Below are 22,214 nucleotides of genomic sequence, written 5' to 3'. Positions count from 1 at the left end.
CTGAGCATTTGTTTGAGAACACCAATCAATCCCTCCCACCAACCTCCCTACCATGGTGCAGCGGGAGGATTAAATTTCCATTCAATTTTATTTGCAGAACTATATTCAACAATTTTATCCCACTGAATCGTCTCCAAGGCATTACAGACGCCATGAAAATTCGTCCCATTATCACCGTAGACTATTGCTGGCCTTCCACTCAGACTCTATGAATCTTAATCTCAGCCAGGAGAGGTAGTTCTGCCAACCATTTGAGAAACCTTTTCTTTGTCGATTCATTTACGTCAGTGTCCCAGTCTAGTTCAGAAGCCCAAAGTTCCTGCAGAATTAATTTAGGGCAGAGAGATACAGGACATGAAAAACCAATAGGATCAAATACTCTATGAGCAGCTCTTAGTATTGTCCTCTTTGTTATTACATCAGGTATGATATCAATGACATGTGCCAGATTCAACTCAATAGTATCGTTTTCTTTATTCCAAACGAGTTCTAACACTTGTGACAGGTTTTCAGTTGTTTTGTCGTGAGAATACTCCCACTCTCGCAGGTTGAAAGATGCCTTCTCCATAATTATTTTTGCCTCTTTCATGAATGAATTGAGCTCAGTTTCATTGTTAACACTTGTAGTACAATTATCTACATAGAAACATTCTCTCTTCATCTCGCTGAAATGGAATTCTATTGTTGCCGACAGCAAGAAAGGAGAACATGCAAGACCAAAAACAACTCTATTATGACGAAAGACTTTCATCTTTTCTGTACTTTCCTTATCCCACCAAAAAATCTTAGAAAGTCACGGTCTCTAGGATGGACGCTTATTTGGAGAAATGCCTTTTCTATGTCTGCGATGACTCCAATATCATTTTCTCTGAACTTCAGTAATGAACTAGGAATCAACTCTATAAAGTTAGGTCCTTTTACAATACAATCATTTAGAGAAGGAGCGTTCCTCTGTTTCGCAGAGGCGTCAAATACAGGTCTTATCTTGGTGGTGCTGTTCTCTTTCAAGACTGGTCGATGTGGTAAATAGTGTCCACCATTCGCCAGCTCTTCTTCGGGTACCATTGCAATAATTCCTTGCCCATCCAATCTCGTAAGACGCCATCGTATCCCCCATAATATTGTTCAGCTTGTAGTTTCATGGTGCCTGTCTCCAATCTGCGCTGAGCTATTTCGCTATTGTCCGGAAAAGGTGGATGTTGCTCGCTCCAAGGTAGACACACTTCATATCTGTTGTCTTCATTCAGCCTCACAGTCTCAAGGAAATTCTTCCTAACTCGTTCATTCTTCTCGATGGTAGATTCCTTTTCTGCAGGATCAGTAATTCCAAGAATTTCCAAGTCGCAGAGATCACAAATTTTTGTTTGCTTTGAAAACAATGATGTCACCAACAGTGACGCTGCATCACTTCTAGGTTTATTATTTATAATTTTTCCTATTAGTGTCCACCCTAGAACAGTCTCAACTAGAACTAGACCACACTTTAGTTGATGTGTCCTCCCAGTAAGCAATTCATCTGCGACATCTGCCCCCAGAAGAATCTGTATGGGTCCTCGGTCTTGTACGTCTGTTAAACAAATCTTCAGATCCTTTATCTCATCACTCCAAGTACCATTCCTAACATACGGGACATCTTCACAAATTATTTCTTGGCTCAAAACTTGCAGTTCCTTGGAATAGTTTCCCTCTAATCTTCTTAAACTTATGTTCTAACAATCATGCTCTACCTCTTGGGAACGTACTCCACCAAACAAACAGTGTATTAGAGTTTCCTTTCCGACTGACTGGTACCCCATTTCTTCAGCTAGGTCACGCACAATGTAAGATTTAGTAGACTCGGTATCAATGATCGCTTGCACTGTTTTTTGTTTACACTTACCCATAAAAACAACTGCCAGAGTTTGCAAATATACCTCAGGAGAACAAGAGGTTAGTCATAGTCTTATCTACATGAGTGGCATCCTCACTAATCGACTTTCTTTCTCCCTCAAAATTATTTTTGGAAACACTTTCTTTGTCTTTGTTACTAAGTTTATAACACATTAGTACCACATGCTTCCCACCACAAACAATACATCTAATAATCAGAGGTGCCAACCTTTGATGTGGATTATCAGTAATCGCCCTTCGCCCCCGAGAAAAATTTCGAGTCAAATCCAAAGCATGCTCCTCCCTTCTTGATAACGACACCACTTTTGCCCTTCCCTCTAGCAATCTATCCGAAAGTATATCATATTACACAATAACATTTGCACACAACCTGTTAGTTATGTGATAAATCATTCCTTGTAGCTTGTTTCTCACGCAACAGCAGCTTTTCAGTGTAGGTTTTCTTGAAGCATCCTTCCCACTCTGATGACATTTTCGTCTTCTGAACCACAAGCGATTCCAGTGCAGATGTGCTTAATGTAGGCCTCACTTCTTTCCCAATCTTTCTGTCAACTGTCAGTGCACTTAACACAGCAAATACATTATTGAAGGATTTATAGTGGAGAAGAGCAGCGCTTGAGCTCCTTCATTCACAATGAATTTTACAACGCTTATGGGTAGCAAAAGGAAATCACGATCGAATAAGTATCATTGTCAACTCACAAGCATTGAAATGAGGACGATTTAGGAGAAATGTTCAATCCTTTCGAGCCTTTTTCCTTCTTTTCTTTTTTCCCGCTGAAAATTATTTTTCCTGATAATGTCAGCTTTTCCGTAATAATTTCCCCTTTGACCGTAATTCCGTAATCGTGAGGTAAAATCCGTAATAATTACGGACAATCCGTAATAGTTGGCACCACTGAATAATGGATTTACAAGCTTTACTTTGATGACCTCCCTTTAAACAATTAAAACAACAGTGCTTGTTACTCAAGATTTTCCTTCTTTCCTTCACAGTCATTTGTTGAGCTTTAATGCATTCTGAACTTGAATGAGGTTTAAGATAAACGACACACTCCTGTCTTTTAGAAATATCAGTAGATAACAAGGCAGAAGCGGTGGGGACATTTGGTTCAGAGGCTTCCCTTGCTTTTTGCCTCCCTTAATCTTGAGCCCTTGGGATGTATTAATGTTGAACCCTTTCATTGCTAATGAAATTCTTTCCTCACTAACAACTTCATTTTGGAGAAAAGCCATGAGCTGTTTCAAACGATCTTTGGAGACAGAATCACACCTGAAAGAAGTATTCCATTGCCAGGCTCTTAGCAAGTCTTCTGGCAAGGATGATTCAATTAAGGGGTATAGCATTGCAGTGCACTTCTCTGTAGTAAATCCTAAACTTTCCAGAGACCTGAGATGTGATTCTAATTTATCATATAAGCTACTAAGTGTTGGTTTTTCTGTTGAATTTACTGCATTGGTTAAAACTAGCTTCAGTAGTTCACGAATGTAAACTTCTACCTGTAAGTCCTCCCTACCAAATCGAGCTTGAAGACTGTCTATTGCTTTATGATAGTTGTCGGCAGTCGGGGGGGAAACTTGTGACTAACTCGTACGCTCTAGAACCTTCTATCATAGCTTGAATGAGATACTGGAATTTATCTTCCTCCCCATGTCCTCATCTTTGTTTATTTTAAGGAACTGACTCCAAAAATATAACCAGTCAATTATTTCCCCAGAAAACTTCTTCAATTCTATTTTTGGAAGCCTGTATTTCTTTCTTTCAACTATATTTTCATTTACTACACTTTGGGTAGAGGAAGCCGACACAGTGGTATTAAAAAATCTTGTTGTTTTAGCCCTACAGCTCAAGAATTCACATCTATATTCATCAGTTGATTCTTCCTCATCTGCTATTTGATCAACCTCACAATTATCATACTCGTGTAAATAACCGCCGCTTTATGGTCCTTGCTTTCGTGAGGTTTTCCATTTTTTTTTTTTCACGGGGGTCTTCCTTTATTAATGAAGTTCTGCCACGGTCGTCAAGTAAATGTTAGGTTCACCAATTAAAAATCACAAAACACCCCGCTGAAATCGTAAGCTAAAAGGAAGAAAAGAGTAAGAGTACGATTAAGAAAAGTGAAATCAGCCTTATCAACATTCAGAACAGGTGGACAAAGGTACAAAATTCTAATCCAATAGCCCAGCAGATCCTCGAGACCAATAGTTAGCCCAGAGCCAGGGCCATCCAGTGCAATAACAATGACAAGTGAGAACTCAACTCCAGCCAGCTCAATACTATAATCTATCAGCTTCATTGTCCGTATTGATAGTTTGACCACAAGTATGAAGGATGAGAGTTTTCCACCTAATCAATACTTTATTCTACAAAGTGTCTAATAATTTAAATTACATTAAAACACCGTACCAGTTTCGACCTGTTAAATAGGTCATCGTCAGTTGTTGATGAACCTGCTTATTCAATAGCAACTGTACAGAATAAAACATTACCAAAATTAAACAAGAATGCCATTATTCTAATAAAATGTAAAGCTTAATGTCAAAATATATACATATGGTATAGTTTTTGAAGTTAAAAGGCTTTAACTTCCTTGAGTCCCTTGAATGCCACATATTCCAAAAAATTTAAACTATGCTATAATGTTAAAAACAGGAAACAATTCTTCAACTTAACTTTTACTTACATCTTACTTTCACGTGTAGGAAAGCCTGAGTTGGTATTCAGAGATCAAACTTAACTTATACTTAAGTATTAACCTAGCCAAAAGTTAGCGAGATTCAAGACAGCTGGAGACCAACCTTACACCTCACTTTCTTGCTACAGCTTGCCTAAATAACATCTGTTCAGTACGATTAGGATTGAAATGGATTTCAAAGACGATTTTCAAGAATTCATGGATTACGTGTACGAAGATAATTTGCTGCTACCACGGATATATGTGAGAAATGGTGAAAATCCCTTCGATACTCTCACAGACTATGAATTCAAAATACGATACAGATTCTCTAAATAATGTGTAAATAACATTATAATGCCACTGGTGATGCCTGAACATGTTGGATATCGTAACAGCAGAGGACTGCCATTGCCAGTACCTATCAAATTATTGACTGCTCTAAGATTTTATGCAACTGCTCTAAGATTTTTATGCAACTGGCAGTATGCAGACAAGTAACACTTATATTTTTTTTTGCTAGTTGTTTTATATCGCACTGACACAGATAGGTCTTATGGCGACGATGGCATAGGAAAGGGCTAGGAGTGGGAAGGAAGCAGCCGTGGCCTTAATTAAGGTACAGCCCCAGCATTTGCCTGGTGTGAAAATGGGAAACCACGGAAAACCATCTTCAGGGCTGCCGACAGTGGGGTTCAAACCTACTATATCCCAAATATTGGATTCTGGCCGCACTTAAGCGACTGCAGCTATCGAGCTCGGTAGTAACACTTATTATTACTACTAATATTCAATAAGTCAGGTGGTGGTGATTATTGTTTCAAGAGCAATTAAGAATTTTTTTTTTTGTATTTGGTCCCTAATTATTATTACCGTAGATGTTTTGAAGTACACATAGACAACCATAACCTCTCAATCTTACTTTAGTTTTACTCGCACATTCCATAATGTACGCTACATAGCGGCAACGTATACCTCGCTGTGGGTGGTAGAATTGCACATATGGTATCCCCTGCTTGTCGTAAGAGGTAACTAAAGGGGACCCCAGGGCTCTTTGGAGCGTTGGTTGGCAACCCCGGGACCTTTAGGTGGGTACTGACATGGCTTTCACTTACTTGTGCCAAGCTCCTCACTTTTATCTACTCTATCCGACCTCCCTCGGTCAACTCTCGTTCTTTCCTGATCCCGACAGTGTTAGATATGCAAGGCAAAGAGAATCTTCGATTTTCACGCCTTTCATGGCCCTTGTCTTTTTTCGGTCGATATTTTCATTTTTCGAAGTGTTGTATCCCTTCCATTTTCCCCTCTGATTAATGTTAATATACGACGATTGCCTAATTGTACTACTTCTTAAACAATAATCACCACCACCACCCCAGTGTAATTCCTTGCTCTGTGACCAATTACATCTATTGTGCTATTTAATAGGTCACTAATGGTTGATATAAAATAACTGATATAAGCTTTTGAACTGATGATTCCAAGGGAATCAAAACCGGTCTTCATTTAATAAATGTTACATATTATATAAAGTTGAATGGTCGAACATCCCTTGATTGATTCCTGTTATATAAACACTAGTACAATACAATCTTGTCTCAAAAAATACCACAACAGGATGTAAATGGATCAGAGAAGTAAGAGAGGATCTGAAGGAAATAGGCCTTACGAAAGAAGACTACCACAAATAAGATAAAACTGAATACAAACCAACAACACAAACTTTTTCAATCGAGGAAAGGGCACGAAGATCGGAGCATCTTAAGAAGAACTGACCAAAGTGTTCCTATGCGATCATAAAACAAAGAGAAACAATTAAAATTGATACAAGAACATTAGAGGTACAACATTTACAGCCGTTATTCCTCCTCCCCGACCGGCTGATGGTACCGTCAGCTGCCACTTACATTAATATGTATTTGAGTCGTTGGATGTTCCAGATTTAAATTTAAATACTGTAAACCTGTTTATTATATGACAAATGTTCATTATTGTCAGAATAATTTCATCAATTACATCAGAGTTTAACTTGACTACCACATAGTGTCTGTGCGAGTGCGGTGTCTGGATTAGTGTGGATTTGTATGCGATTCTGCACGACGTCTCAAACCCGTATGGCACTCCACAGCAACGAAATAATCCCCTGTGTTACATGATTATGAACAGTAGAAGTTCAAAATACTCTTATGTGGTTGTTTGTGATAACACTAAAATAGTTCAATTTTGCAGTTAATGCTTACCTGTCTGATATTATTGCCATGAGGAGAATACACGGAAATTTTATCGTATCCACTTTTTTACGCTGTATTCCCCCACCCGGCTACTCTTTCTTGACACCCGACCGACGAAAATTTCTGGGGAGAACACTGTACTTGTTACTCAAACTGCTGAGATCTTTTGTCTCTTCAGTGTTGCTCTATGCGCAGAAGGTAGGAACTGGTGAGAGAGGAGGTGAATGACTGTACACTACTACTTTTCTTGTAAGGTTTGTTTATTGATTTCAGTATCTAAGGAGGCAGATAATGCTCTTTACAACTACAATTGAATTATATGCTATATATGTGCAATGCTGAACATGAAAACAGCCTGTAAGAGATTTGGGATAGCCCATCACCTAAACAACTCTTGAGCTGTCTTCAATTTCACAGCAATTAACACAGTACACTTACAATACAACATGACATTTTGCTGTGGCTAGAAATCTGCTGCTATATAATCAGTTCACTACACTGAAACAATTTGAAGTGATCGATATTGTAGTAGACGTAGAAGTTTAAAAATCACACAGTAAACCCTGTTCAAGAGAGGAAACCTAGAAAAATGTATCTTGACAGACCTTTTCTTTATGCAGAAAAGTCCCTCTTCAAAAGCTCTGTTATTCCGATTAACCAATACAACATATTTCAACATTAAAAAATATATAAAGAAAAATACTTTACACAAATGAATATCAAAATATACACATATAATGTTGAAAATTGTCCTAATCAGGCTTTACTGAGTTAAAAACTTGCGTAGGCTGTAGAAGCAATGCAAATGTTTTCAGAAAATAAATTTTGTTAAATTGCTGCAATCAAAGCAGAAAATGCATAAAGAATACAATAAAAAACACTGAACCCTCTGTAGTTTTTAGCAACTAAAAAATCAACATAAATAAGTTCCTTTCCAAAATGGGGAGAAAAAGTCAAAACATTATAAACAAAACATTATTTTCAATAATTCTCTAAAATACTGAAAATACTTGGTTGCTTAGTCCCAGACAATTTGATCTCAGGGGGCAAAAAGCATTTAAAGACACAGACAAAAATTCATGTTTTCATTTGAAATATATTTTACTTCAAATTAGCCTTTTTTAACATTTAAAAAATAAAAACAATATATTGTTCAAAAAGCTAACTTGAACTTATACAGTATGTTCAGAGACTGGGAAAGAATTGATACTTCTTATAACTTTACCACTCCCTGCACGTAACTAACACTGTTGTAAAATGAAACTGGATAATGTTTCCCAGAATTGTTCATTTATGGAATAATTTAAAAAAAGAATGGACAAATATTTATTCACACATATATAATAAAACTGTTCTTTGTTAAATAAGATTGTTAACCTCGTGTGTTTTTTTTCTCGCCAAGCACAGTTAAGTGCTCAGCAGTCAAAATGTAAATATATACAGTATATTTCACTTGCCTGAAGGTGGGCCTGATATTTATGCCTTACTTCAGATGTTAAACAGGCAAAAAAACAAACCACATTCAAAGAATGATCCAATAAGCTCCCAAGCATTCTGGCTTTCTCCGATAAAGGAATGTCAGCAAGCTCCACATCCCACAGGCAGCACTGTAGTTGCTAGGTCCATTACAAAGCAAGGTCAGCAGGCCAAGGCTTGCCAAACATGTCAACTGACTTCAACATTTTTAACTGTGCCAATGCCAAGCTTGTCTATATATATATATAGAACAATGGTTCAGACGCTTGTATTTCCCATTAAAAGCATACCAATGCAGGAAAATTAGCTACATCGTTCAATGAAGTTTTGATCTACAGATTTCTGTGCTTGGTTTTGATAGTTTGAATTAATTATATCATTTTTGATTTAGTGTATAACCAAACAAAGTTGAACTTGTAGATCTTAATTACAAGCAATGAACATAGCTTCCTGTATATTACTTGTGGCATAAAAAGTTTATGCTTTGGGCAGATTGATGCAAATGATATTTCAGACAAGTATGATGCCAATGAAGGTCATTACGCTGCCTGGTGCTATTTCTTGATCGATGGAGTATAGCTACATCTTGTATTTTGGCACAGGCCAGATCAAAAGGTAGCTTCTGTATCGTTTATGGCCGTGAGTGTGGATGCTGGCAAGGTCTGGGTGGTGCTAGTAATGCCATTCCAAGCACAACTAGTGCATCAGGATGTTAGGAATGGGCCAGATGTTCTACAGAAGTACTTTCTGGCCCAGTGAGGAAAGCAATGGAAACTACCTCCCCTCTTTATGGCACTATGATCATGATCATTTTCTGAGCTCTTTTTCAGGGAGGTCGTCTTACCCACAGTTGCTAGCAATTCCAATAAAATGCCGGGTGGTACAGAATTTAGAACTTATGGCTCAATACTTGAACCCTATGTTCCAGAATAAATTATTTCTGGTTAGAACGTCCATGGAGCAATTTTAAAAAATAAATCAGAGTTGTCTCAACCTGTCAAGTGGTGTGGTGTACAAATTTGCTGGGTGATGATGGTTCAAAACATACAGTGGAGGAGAGGATGATCTTTCGAGCATTTATGAGGAAAAAATATTTTTTCCAATTACAATATCCAATGTATAGTATTATACAAAGAATTAGAATAATAAGAATAGTAACAATGAAGTTTTATTTGAGGATCCCCCAAAAGTTGTTGCGAAACTCACCATGGCACTGAAAATTACAGATACCTAGCCTGGGTGAGGGTGCCACTGAAGCGCTGTAGGCAATGTGTGGCATAAATGGGAAACGGTGAAGATGATTTCTGTATGTACTACCAGATCAATTCTTTAATCTTTGGTAATCATATCTAGTTGTCTGGCATGTGTTGCAGGAATCTGGTGTATTTAGACTGTAATAATGTTATTGCTTTTATGTTCCACTAACTACAGGATCTTTATTTAGGCTTGGCAAGGACTTTCTCGCTCGGCCTTGGTCGCCAGTTACGGTTCAGTTGCCGGCTACCGCGCATGAGTATGTATGGCAGAATACAGTGCTCAAAATCATTATAATGCATTTTACTCACCATGTTTACAGTTTATGCCCAAAATCATTATCATGCGTTTTACTCACCATTTTTACAGTTTATGCTAAAAATGTTCCCCATACGCTGCCAAACATAATCGGCATCTCCTAATAAAGTTTTTGGTTACTCTATCAAGTTCTTCAGCACTGATGGATGCAATTGCAGCTCTTATATTGTCTTTAAGTTTCGTGTATGAGGGTTTTTCCCATAAACTACATTTTTTAACATTCGCCGCATGCCGTCAAATTTGGGCTATGAGGGGGCCACAGATTTTTACTTATGATCCTCGTACCAAACACGCTTCAGTAAGGAGAAAACGACCTTTACGTCTATTTTTATTGTTTACTGAACCTGTACGTTTAAATCTCTTGGCCAGTTGTTTTATTGTCCGATTGATAGGAATGGGTCTCCCTGGAAATTTTGCCCGAAACTTTTGCCTTGTCCTAGTGCACGATTTTCTGCACTTAATGTAAGTATTGTGCAGATATACATGTTCACGTAAAGAATATTTCACATACATTACAGCACTATACACAATCACAATAAAACACTATACAATACGACATACAGTACGCAGTAGCTTCATTGAACACCCTACTATCTCGGAGCTCAGCACTCAGCAAATGCAGGAAGTGCTGGAAACCGCGCGCGCGCCAGCGGCCAGTCATCGGCAGCCAAGGTCGAGCGAGAAAGTCCTTGCCAAGCATAAATAAAGACCCTGTACTTACACGTGCCAGTAATTCTATCGACAAGAGGCTGGCGTATTTGAGCACCTTCAAATACCACTGGACTGAGCCTGGATTGAACCTACCTGACCTGGGGTCAGAAGGCCAGCACCTCAACCGTCTAAGCCACTCTTCCTGGCGGATTTAGATTGTTGATAAAGTACAAATATATAACAAGGAACATACCCAAGTTCTACTTTTCTTTTTTCTTTTTTTTTTTTTTTTTTTTTTTTGCATGACACCAATGGAAACACCAGCAACTCCCTCGTTAGGAGAGAGAGAGAGAATGATGCTGCGGAGAATAAGATCGACTCCTCATTTATCCGAAACCCAATTAACGTTTAAGACTAAGAAATACTTTCACAGTATTGTGCTATCAGGAAATAGAGCATCATCTCAACGCTATTCAACTGCTCACTGTTTTCAATCATTTATGTAATATTCTGCAAGAACAATGTGGTAAGGACATGGAAGAATTTCAGCCCTCGTGCTGTACCAATCTATTATTTTAATGGTGCACATAGGAGCTAAGACATTCACTACTGTTCCATTTGCAATATTCGGCACTGCATAATGTGGCAGTTCTCCCGCTGCATGCCTACTCATCTCAAGTCCCAAGTTTACGAGGCTCTGAATGCTGGCCAACGACAGTCATGCTGCATGCCATGTCCTGACCTCACTGGAGTGTGTCAAAAGTGAAATATCAGAACAAAGCGTTGCTTTGACTCTGGACAAAATGTTTCCCAGTCACGTCTTATGCCAGGAAGAAACAGCTCAGGTGAAAATACTTCATCTCACCCTATCTCGAAACAGACCTCATGGTCAGCCCAAGAAATGTCGACCTGATCGGACATACGACGACGTGCTACAGTAATTTACATCCTGACGAACAGATGGGACCATAACATTTATGAGCATACTGGAGAAATATCAGCCTGTTTGAGGAGTATTTTAAGAATTAAATGTCAAAATTGCCGGGCTAACACCAGTGAATAATAACAGTACTGTGGGTATTATCATCAGATGCGAACTTCAATGGTTGTGAATTTAGCCACCCGAAGATGATCATTCATGTATTCTCAGTTGAAGGATGGACAAAGATCTTTAGGAGTGCATCGGAAACATTACTAAGATGTTCTAAACTCAGAAATCAAAAGCATGGTGTTGACTTAACCACGAGGGCCCTCAACTTCTTGAACACCAAAGATGAAGACTTGAAACCGACAAACGAAATGAGGGTAATCCTTGGAAGAAACAACGAAACAGCGTTTGATCTCGACAATGTGTGCCACCAATGTGGTTCTAGGATACGACTAATGGTACTGGACGAGTGAACGATGGATAGCTTATTATTGGACTAAACTAATAAGGTGGTTTGTTCTCCTCTGTTTCATCCAATATCAAACAAACTTGTATTTGCCTGCTGTCTTATACATAATCAGTATCCACCCAATAGTGATAATCTGTACAATACAGCCTGACAAGGTGATAAAAGTAAAGCCCATTGCAGCGACTTTGACCCGACCATTTCTTTAAACAAAAATAGAAATAAAAATGTAGTTTGCCCACCACTCTTGTCTTTTAAAAACACTACCATACTAGAACATTTGTTATAAAGATAATATTGTTATTTCTACTAAATATAAGCACAATTATATAAAACACAATTTCATGTATATCTTACTTCATACAGGAGGAGGAGGGAGAGCAGAACAGATTTGACCAATTATTAATAATTATTATGATAATAAAATACTAGAGAAAGTGTGCAGTCAAATCCTTCCCTCAAAGTCTTCATCCAACATGTCATACAACAGGTAAAGTTTCACAATATCCAGCTATTCTGGGAAATATTTTCACGATACACAATAAGCATTATTGTTTTCTAAACTTCTAAGTTTAAAAGCCCCATAGATTAAACAGTGAAATCAATTTACAGGTTTGTAGTAAATTTTACTACAATTTGTGCAGCAGGGAATCAAACCAAACTTTTAGCCTAATAATACTGTTAACCACAAATATCAAAACGAAATTCCTCATAAAGAATGTACAGTGTGGCTAGAGATATAAAAAAATAACAGCTTATAAAAGAAGAACTGTTCGGTATATTTTTACAGGTTAACTTTCTATCAAATGACAATCTGTCAGATTTGATTGACAACATCTTGTATTGCTGTCAAGTTGTATGCTGCTCCCCGAGAGATGTTACCACATTTCTGAACTATACTTTTCATGCACACTGGATAAGGTTAGAGAGTCATACTTGCCTATCTTCCCTCAATCTCCTGATTTGAACCATTTCAACTTTTTCGCTTGGGTGTTTATCAAGAATCTGGTATACAGGAGATAAGTTCAGAGATTTGGCTGATTTGAGACTATCATTGAAACAATCGAGCTTGCAATGCCTCAAATGATTATAAACATGAGGCAAGAGCTAGTATATCACTTAAGACATCTATAGAGCTAAAACTGGTGCCCACAGTGAAATGTACTAATGTGCATAAATATTTTTAGAGTTATTCTGTAAATTTAACACATCTCATTGAATTATGATATAAGCATGTATTTTTTTATACCTGTAGCCTAGACACCCTGTCAGTATATATATAAAAATATTTGTGGACCTTGATTCAAAAATTACAAGCTGCACACAAGGAAAGGGAGTTTCATTCCTTAAGTGGTGTGCAACAAGAGGGCAAAACATCATCTCAATTTCCCACAACTAAAAATTGTTGTGAAGTTGTCAAAATAGTTCAATGCGATTAGGAAAATACATCAATTCTGTATAAACAAGGCCTGAATCCCTTAGCAAGGCTTCTCAGCAGTGTGCGACAAATACCGACCAAGCAACATTTCCAACAGCTGTTGTAGTACCTTTCATCAAGAATCAGCTGCTTCTAGAATACTGCGATGGCTGTTCTTGGAGTTCTTACTATGCATATTCCTTCCCTTTCTGCACTGTTCTTTGACAGTATAGTCCTGGCTTGGTACACTAGGGCAGACTGATCCAGGAGAAACTTGGAAAGAGCAAGATTATAAACAGAAGAACTCCAAGAATAGTTCTTGCAGGATTCCTAAAAAAGCTGATCCTTGAAGTGTATTACGACGAAGGACGAAAGTCTATCAATTGATCAACGTTGAAGCCTTGCTGAAGAAATACACTGATTGTAATAACCTTTCATAGAATAAAACCAAGGAGTTAACAAGTGGCCAAAAAGAGGTTCTGATCCCACGCTGCAAGACAATGCTCCATCTCCCCTTATGCTGCGGCCCTACTAAGCGCAAGGGGATGAGCGGACAAAACACAATCTGGAATTGACGATGATACAAAATTCCTTATAGGTATATATTACAGGCACTGAATAAAACCATTGTTTTATTCACGTCCTGGAATCAAAATGTACTTTTAGTGCCTTTAAAATTACATTTTATTAAAAACATAGTATGTATCATATTTATATTCTGGTAGGCATGATTTTGTTAATAAGGACTTTTATATCACTCGTATCGTTGCCTTTTAGAGACAAAATGGTCGCATGTTTTGTTTCTCTTACTTGCCAAGTGAGATGCCACCTGCTTTTGGCATTGCTGGTTGGTTGAGATGTAGCCTGAAACAAGAGTACAGAATTTACTTAATATATTAAGGCAACATTTTAACAAAACAAGCAGAAATAAATTTTAAAAAATCTGGCAAGAAGGAACAAATAAATCAAATGTGTGTGTGAGAGAGAGAGAGAGACACACACACACACACACACACACACACACCAACCACGACAAGCAAGTGTGGGCAGAGGGAGCAAGAGAAAGAGTATCAAAGAGCAACCTCCATATAGATACGTCCTCTCTGCATCAATCCCAGTTCTACATCTCAACTTCCTCAGAAGGGCGATCAACACTCGCTGAAGGGCCAACCTGACAGATCTTCAGTCATGATGTGGGAAGTGTTGGATAAGAAAACAAATGGTCTAAGATTGGAAAAGGAAAGTGACTGACCTGTCCCTCAGTTTATCCTTTTAAGTTACTTTTTCATGTTGCTGTCTTTCTATGTACAACTAATAACTATGAGAATTCTATCTGGCACTACCTGATCCACTCCAATATTCATATTCTAGAGGGGCGGAGTGGCAGTACTCGCCTGTCACAGGAGCTCCCAAAATTTCTTCATATCTCCCTTTTATTCTCTTTATCGCTATTTGCTGTTTGTATCTCAAGCAGAATGCCATCCTTGCAGCAGCCACAGATCATCTTTCCAGTTTGAGACTGGTGAGGAAAGGAGGTCCAACTATTTCTGTATACGCGAGAGCAGATGATGTTCATAATAACCCGCAGAGAGCCGGACAACAATGTATCATTGTTTCGTATATACATGTGACGTGCCAACCACGATATATCATCTGGATAGCGTGCTTTTCAATACAAGTTAGTACAGCCTGGACCGTCATATGGCAACATCTTGTGTGTCGAGTCCTTAGAGAACGGTCAGTAGTTTTTAACTACACCACTAGATAGTGCATAAATTCATTCATTATCATGCAGTGAATTTCTGAAGTCAGTGTTCATCTACGACGTATGATCTCCATGCCGTGTGAATAAAATGATGACTAGTGGGAGAAGTAATTTTGTTGATGATGACGAACTGGCTGTATACAGTAGAGTCTCGCTCATCCGACCTTCGCTTATCCGACATTCCGTGTTATCCGACACTGGTAGACTTAATTTGATCTTTTGGTGGAGACTGAATTCAGGCACACCCGCTGTGGAGGGTGCGACCATGGGACAAACACTGGCCTGACCAGTGGCGGTAGGACGGTTTTCTTTGCTCAAGGACAGGTGCAGTGAGTCTTCAGTCATTGTTCATTGTAGTATTGGTTGGGTGCGGATGTTATAGTTTTCATATCCTCTGTGAGTATAGCGAGTAAATGGAAGAAAGTGATTGTTTTTATGGAAGACAAGTTGAGTGCATTAAAGAGACTGGACAAAGGGGAAATTTTTCAAGATGTGGCTTCAGATTATGGTGTTGGATGTGTTGCAGTGGGAGACTGGAAAAAACAGAGGGAAGAAATTGAAAAGTGGTGCTCTACCAGAGCAGAGAAAAACAATGAAACAATGTGAGTACGAAAAAGTAAGTGAAGCACTATTTCTTTGGTTATCTCAACACCGGGAAAAGGGCCTGCCAATATCTGGCCCCATTCTGCAGTTAAAGGCTGTGTATTTCTAGAAGGAGTTTAATGAAAGGGACCCTAATTTTCCCGCCAGTGCTGGGTGGCTTGATCGGTGGAAAAAAACGGCACGGCATTAGGCAGCTTAATATCTATGGAGAAAAGTTTCTTTTCGTAAGACATCTGGAATGTTTTCGTTCAATACTGCATGTACTGTACAATTATAATTCAATAAATAGAGTACCGTAAAACATGTCGTTATAGTACTAGCGTATAGCCTTCCTGTTTCAGTTCATTTTCAAAGTTATTCTGTATTATCCGACATTTTCGGTGATCCGACGTAGTCCAGGTCCCGTTTAGGTCGGATAATCGAGACTCTACTGTATCTTAATAATTTAAGTGAAGAAGAGGATGATTACTCGAATAAGGAATTTATTCATCCAACAAGCGAGGAAGAGGAAAGTAAAGGTGCTATTGGGAGCGTTAACTGCGATCTTTCTGTAAACACCTGACCACATGCTTGTTCAAGTGTAAACAGTGAAAGTGGTAATGACCGTCTGAATGACAGTACTGATGATGACTGCTGTAACAACATCCAACAGCAACGATTTCCTGTTTTCTGTGAAATTCAGTTACGTCATGAGGCGAAATACCAACCCCCACCGGGTTATTATGGGACCAATATTGTGGACATCATAAATTTTCCAGCTAACTCATTCCTGGTTGCCAGCGTTTTGCCCCCGTGTGCTAATTTGGGCTCATCAGTTGGTAAGTAACGGTTATGTAGCGCATTCCTATCTACGAAATGTCACTGTAATAATTGTCCCAAATGGAACATAATTCCTTTTACACAAGTGAAGTGAAAAATCTGCGGTAAATTAAGAAATACCGCCGTTAATAGAGAAATATGTATGCGTACTTACGCGTTGTAGACAGGACTCCCTTATGTTGTATTCCGCTGCTCGTGCCGTCTTGTTTCCCTCTTGAGGTCCGGGGCTAGCACTGACGAATAGGAGTGCTATGTCTGTGAATTCTAATTATCTTTGTCCATATGACTAGCGCGGGCAGTTAAAACAGCAAAATAACAGGATCCCTGGACCAATAAATAGGCCTATACCATTTAATGAATGAGTTGGGGCACAAAACGAATGAGCAACATGAAGAAAACGACACCTAATTAATGCAAACAACTTCAGTGAGCAAGGACATCAAACACGAAAGTGTTAAGACAAACAAAACACCAAGGAAGCGCTGCACGTAGCAGAAAAAAAAAAAAAAGTAGCTTAAAGGTAGTTAAGTATGTATCCATATCATTCTCTGCAAGTAAAATATTTTGTTCTATTTCTTAATTTGCTGCAGATTTTCAATTTTATCTGTGTAAAAGCAATTATTATGTTCCATTTGGGACAAATATTACAGTGACATTTCGTAGATAGGAATGCACTACATAACCGGTAAATAACACACCCAACAAGGCGCATGGCTAGTGCATACTTGCAAGGTATAGTCAAATGTTCCACCTTTACAATACTAAAAGTTTTATTATTTAATTATTAAAACAACATTTAAAAAAAATATAACAGAACATGTCTCATCTGTCTTGTAGACATCAGACGAAAAGTTTTACGATCAAGCACAAAGGACAAGGACAAAACACATTACAATAATTCAGACTGCCGAATGCGTTGCGTCAGTTAAAATGGTGAAGAATGTGCTGAACTGTTCTGAGCATAACACTTGAATATTGTTTAAAGTGTTTGATCTTCCAAATAGGAACCACAGGTCAGACACCAATCAGTTTCCATACGCCACAAAGTCGAACAATCGATAACAAAGGAAAATTGAATGTTATTGTACGTGCTACCAGAAGCAAAAACAATGATGTACTGCAATGCTTGCTGTAACAGCTGATGGCAGAACGCTTGCACCTTACATTGTTCTAAAACAAAAAACAATGCCTAAAGCAAAATTTTCCACGAGTGATCCATGTTCGTATTCAAGAAAAAGGGTGGATGGACACTTCATTCGTACAAGATTGGATATGAATGGTTTGGGGAAATCTAGCAGGGTCCCTCCTTCGATACCCGGCCCTTCTCATGTTGAACAGTTTTCTTTTATTGCCGGGATGTCATTGTTATGACTGCATGAATTGTACCTTTATTAGTTCATGTTTATTTCACTTCAGGTCGTATTGTCAGCTTGTAATGGAATGAATATTTTCCATTGTCGATACTTCAAACCCACGTGTTTAACTTACCTGATGAACGCTATTTGACTTTTCAGAAAAAATATCACACCGGAATTTTACTCCAAATGACGATAACCGCAAATGAGTTGAACCAATTGTGTTTATATTATATTTGGTGTATCTTTTAAATGTAAATGAATTGTAAATCATTTTTAAATATCTAAATTCCTTGAATAATTTACGCATCCGAAGTTTTAGCCTGTATTTTTCGTCAAAAACGTGCGTTAATTACACGAGAAAATAACGGTAATTTTCTTCGGCAGGTCATCATAAACTCGTGAACAAACTAGTGCTGGGTAATCTTGCCACACTGCACAGACTGTATGGAAGCTAGCGCGAACTCTAGACCCTTCCTGTATTCATGAGCTGCAAATCTGATGTTGCTGCTCACTTCTCCATTCACCTTGTATTTTTTGGAGAAGCATGGCTGTTATACATCCATTAAACTCTCGAATCTTTTTACTGCAATACTTATTGCATCATGGATGAAGCCCGCCTGGTGGCCACGATTGTTAAGGCGTTTAAGTCTAAACGGTCGAACACCGTGGTTAGCCGATGCGAGTCCTGTTGCTCGGAAGAAAAAAAAAGGTCTTCATCAGAAGAATGTAGGCCGGCAGGGTAGGGTAGGTGGTGGTATACAATTTCTATTCACTAGATTGCGTGCCAAAAGCCTGGATTAAATTCCAAACCTCTCCGCAGTGCTCATATGGAGTAAGGGCATATGACGCTGTTGATGGCGATTTTCCCGTCGGATAAGGATGTTAAGCGTTGAACAGATCCCTTGGTGCTATTCGACAGTAGTAGGCTGTGTGTGTCGGCACCGGGTTTCACCCTCTTCCTTCCCACCATCATATATCACGTCATTCATCTCATTCCTCTGACAAGGTTGACATCAGGAAGGACATCAGGTCACAAAAGAGCCACCACGACAGATTCATCTCACCTCATACCCGACCCTGTAGAGAAACTGGGAAAGGGTTGGACAAACAAAACTTATCATGGATAATTCATAAGAAATAATGTTCATATCACTTCGAACATGCTAAAATTCTATTTAGCTGGAGTATTAAAAAAACCACACATATTTATAATCCTACATAAAAAGAGAATATGTTTTACTTATACCCGCAAATTTAACACTAGTGATTTTCACAATACAGCAGTTGGCAATACATTTAATTCAGGGGTATCTTTCCGAACTGTGACTTTGGTGTGCCTACAACGTGCTTCAGAGTTGCCAAGTTCTAGTGAAATCATACTTCTTTTGTATTCTTGTAGTTACAATTTATTACGGTTCCCCCTAGTCAATCCAATAACACTTACAAGGAAACATCCACAATGGTGAAGTCGCCGATCGCGATGAAACTTAGAAAACACATTGAGGTACATGTAAAAACAATGCCAGCAACAATTTTAGGTGCCAACATTCATTAGCGCGTTAACTAAGGGGCCTAAAAGTTGCGACATTTCAAGTACCGCGCGATCGGCGATGAATACCTTCTGGCCAATGCTAAGCCGGCACACACACTTCCCGTCTGGAGACACACCCTCTGCACCGCCTTTTACCCTCCAAGTGGTTCTCCCCGGCACGTTCCCCTCCCTTCTCCTCGCGCTTGCCGGCTGCTTGGCTGTGGAACGAGACCGGCGTTATATTTTGCTTCTTTACGTACCATAATTATTGAAATCCTTTAAATCACGTTCCGTTTCACACATAATGATAATAAATAACCTAAACGTATTTACTCATATTTTATGCAAATGTTATATTTTCATTCCTGCTAATTCCAGTGAGTTGTCAATTCGTGGGTACAAAGCCGAGTTAAGCACCATCGGGCGTGGACAAACGTGGTATAAGGTACCGCGTCTGACCTAGGCTTAAATTATTATTTACGTCTGAAACACTTTGAAGCTGTCGGTAGTGTCATTTAGAGTGGACATACACATGAAATTTATGAAAATAGATCACCCACCTTGAAACAACATTAAATATCCTTTTATTTAAAGAAATTACGTGCCCGGGTAGAGGATCTCAATGAATGTAATGAGATGTTGTACCTCGGGATATCAAAATATGGTTACAGGTCCAGATCACCTTTTCATGTCCACTTCCCTACCCCCATTTTGTGTACGCTATCAGTTGTGTCATAACGAAACGAAATCGCGAACAGCAGCAATTATAAACTCCGAGTTAGAAACTGCTGGTATTTCCCGTATTACGTACTCTGGTATAAGGAATCTAGATAGAATGTTTTTATTTGTGCTTGTACTGAACGGTGTATTTATGTTTCGCAGTGAAAGGCACAACACATTTCAATTGCAGCCATGATTGTCAAACATAAATCAATTAAATGCATAGACAACTTTGATACGAGTATGACATGGAAGGATTGACGTAATAAGCAATGTCTTTAAAAAGAAATAAAGATTTGCATTTATATATGCAGTAGATATACCGTAATCACAGGCAGAGCTGTAGTCCTACTTACTCGTACTTTTGCGCTATAGCTGACAGAGGTCTATGTATTCAACAAGTAGCCATATTAAAGTATCACACTACAGTCTTCTGGGTACAATGGCAGTTAAATACGTAAAAGTGTACATGGCTATTGTACGAACTGGTACAACAACAAAAAATTACAACGCACCACAATAAATGACTCCAAATACATTACATCGGGCAAACTCCCCATCAATAATAGTAATCAAAAACAATTTAGGGTCTATTCGACACATTACAAACTAGTGAAAAGACGACTGAAACAAAACAATTAACAACAGGCACCATACTTTTCTCAAGGGACGTATGCTTTACAATAGTGGTGTTCCTCGTAGAAGTGTGTGACGCACAAGTCCTTTGTACACCACGCACATTTGACAAAACCAGTATTCGGACACAGAGAACATACCAAGCCAACACTGTCAAAGGAATACACTACCGGGTGTTCCAATTGTCCACGATGATCATCAAGGAACCCACTGCGGTACCACAAGTACTTCCACATGTTTGTGAATCGAAGAGATGTCAGCTGGAAATGTAACAGTGATTGCAACTTTTAGATGGTGTTACGGTGATGCAGCACGATGCTGGTATTCATAAGTCCCAGCCTGGAATACATTCGTCTGGTGTATGTTTTCCAAATCCGAAACCCATACACGTCAAATGGCTGACAAACGGCTGTAGCGCTGGCTGGAATCTTCATAACTTCAACTTCCGTGCCATGAACAAGCGCATTGTGGCCAGAGAAAGAATCTAACAATAACATATTTTGTCCATCGGGTAAACTTGGTTTCAAGATGTCATTAAACCAGTTCTGAACTTCTGCTTTGCCCATCTTTCCAGACGTGGTGCACACGACATGAATATTTTCGTGTGAAAATATTTGTTTCTTAACAAGGGAACCAAAAACGCCATTTCTTTCCTTTAAAACGATTAGCAACGGGGAGAGTAGCTCACCTTCTGCTGACATGGTAGGCATAATCGTGTAGCTGTGCGTAGTAGAGGGAATTGATTGGACCACCGTGCTAATCGAATTTTCTCCTCGGCGCGCTAATGTTCTGCCGGTGTACATTTCCAAATTAAAGCCACTATGGTCGCTGTTAAAAACATGTGATGGGCTGTGTAACTGTATTTTTTCTTTTACGTTTTCTACAAACATTTGGGCTTCCACCATAAAGTCACTTTCCCTATCAAGTTTTCTCGTTGTCACGACAGTAATTTTTCGGGATGTGATCCCAAATTTCTTTTTGAAGTCGTACACCAGCGTGAGGACGCTTTAAAGTCATGGAGCCCGCGAGAGTGGGCACTCTGCATTGCCCAATGTTTGATTGTGGCGTCATGGATGGTGGACGCACGGTACTCCGCATCAAAGTTTTTCTTGCAATCCATCGCAATAAGACCAAATTTGTCTCGGAGAGAGCCTCCTTCATCCACAACTTTTTTCCAGGCGGAGAGCTGTGACACACTATGCAAACGACGAAGTGCTTTTGCACAGTTGTAAATTTAAGATTTTTCTGTTTTTCACTCCTCCAGAAGTTGACTGCTCTTGTTTTATACTGTAAGTCTACGGTGTCCGCCGAACTGGCACTGTCTTGGCTTTGTCCCGGTTCTAGCTCGCTAGATTCAATATCCTTTTCGGTTTCCTCCGACTGATCAGACTTGAAGTAAGTATAAATAACCACCTAATCGATACTTTATTAATGCCTCAGGCAAAATTGAATAAAATTAAAACTTACAGGACA

The 22,214-nt window shown here is 38.9% G+C and overlaps 1 protein-coding gene across 5 annotated transcripts in view; it reads right to left on the bottom strand.

The window, feature by feature from the left end:
• Window positions 1–7,041: 7,041 nt before the first annotated feature.
• The window catches only part of stau (double-stranded RNA-binding protein Staufen), a 252,712-nt gene continuing 237,539 nt past the window's right edge, over window positions 7,042–22,214 (bottom strand). For all 5 annotated transcript variants that reach the window (XM_067154523.2, XM_067154524.2, XM_067154527.2 and 2 more), the window contains one exon: window positions 7,042–14,173. In XM_067154523.2, coding sequence (XP_067010624.2) covers window positions 14,116–14,173 — 58 coding nt within the window. In that variant the 3' untranslated portion in view covers window positions 7,042–14,115. The remainder of the gene's footprint in view (window positions 14,174–22,214) is intronic.

This window comes from Anabrus simplex, chromosome 10 (genome assembly GCF_040414725.1).
Source record: "Anabrus simplex isolate iqAnaSimp1 chromosome 10, ASM4041472v1, whole genome shotgun sequence".
NCBI classification, from domain to species: domain Eukaryota; kingdom Metazoa; phylum Arthropoda; class Insecta; order Orthoptera; family Tettigoniidae; genus Anabrus; species Anabrus simplex.
The sequence above is the reverse complement of the archived record's forward strand: the minus strand, read 5'-3'. Positions and strand labels throughout refer to the sequence as shown.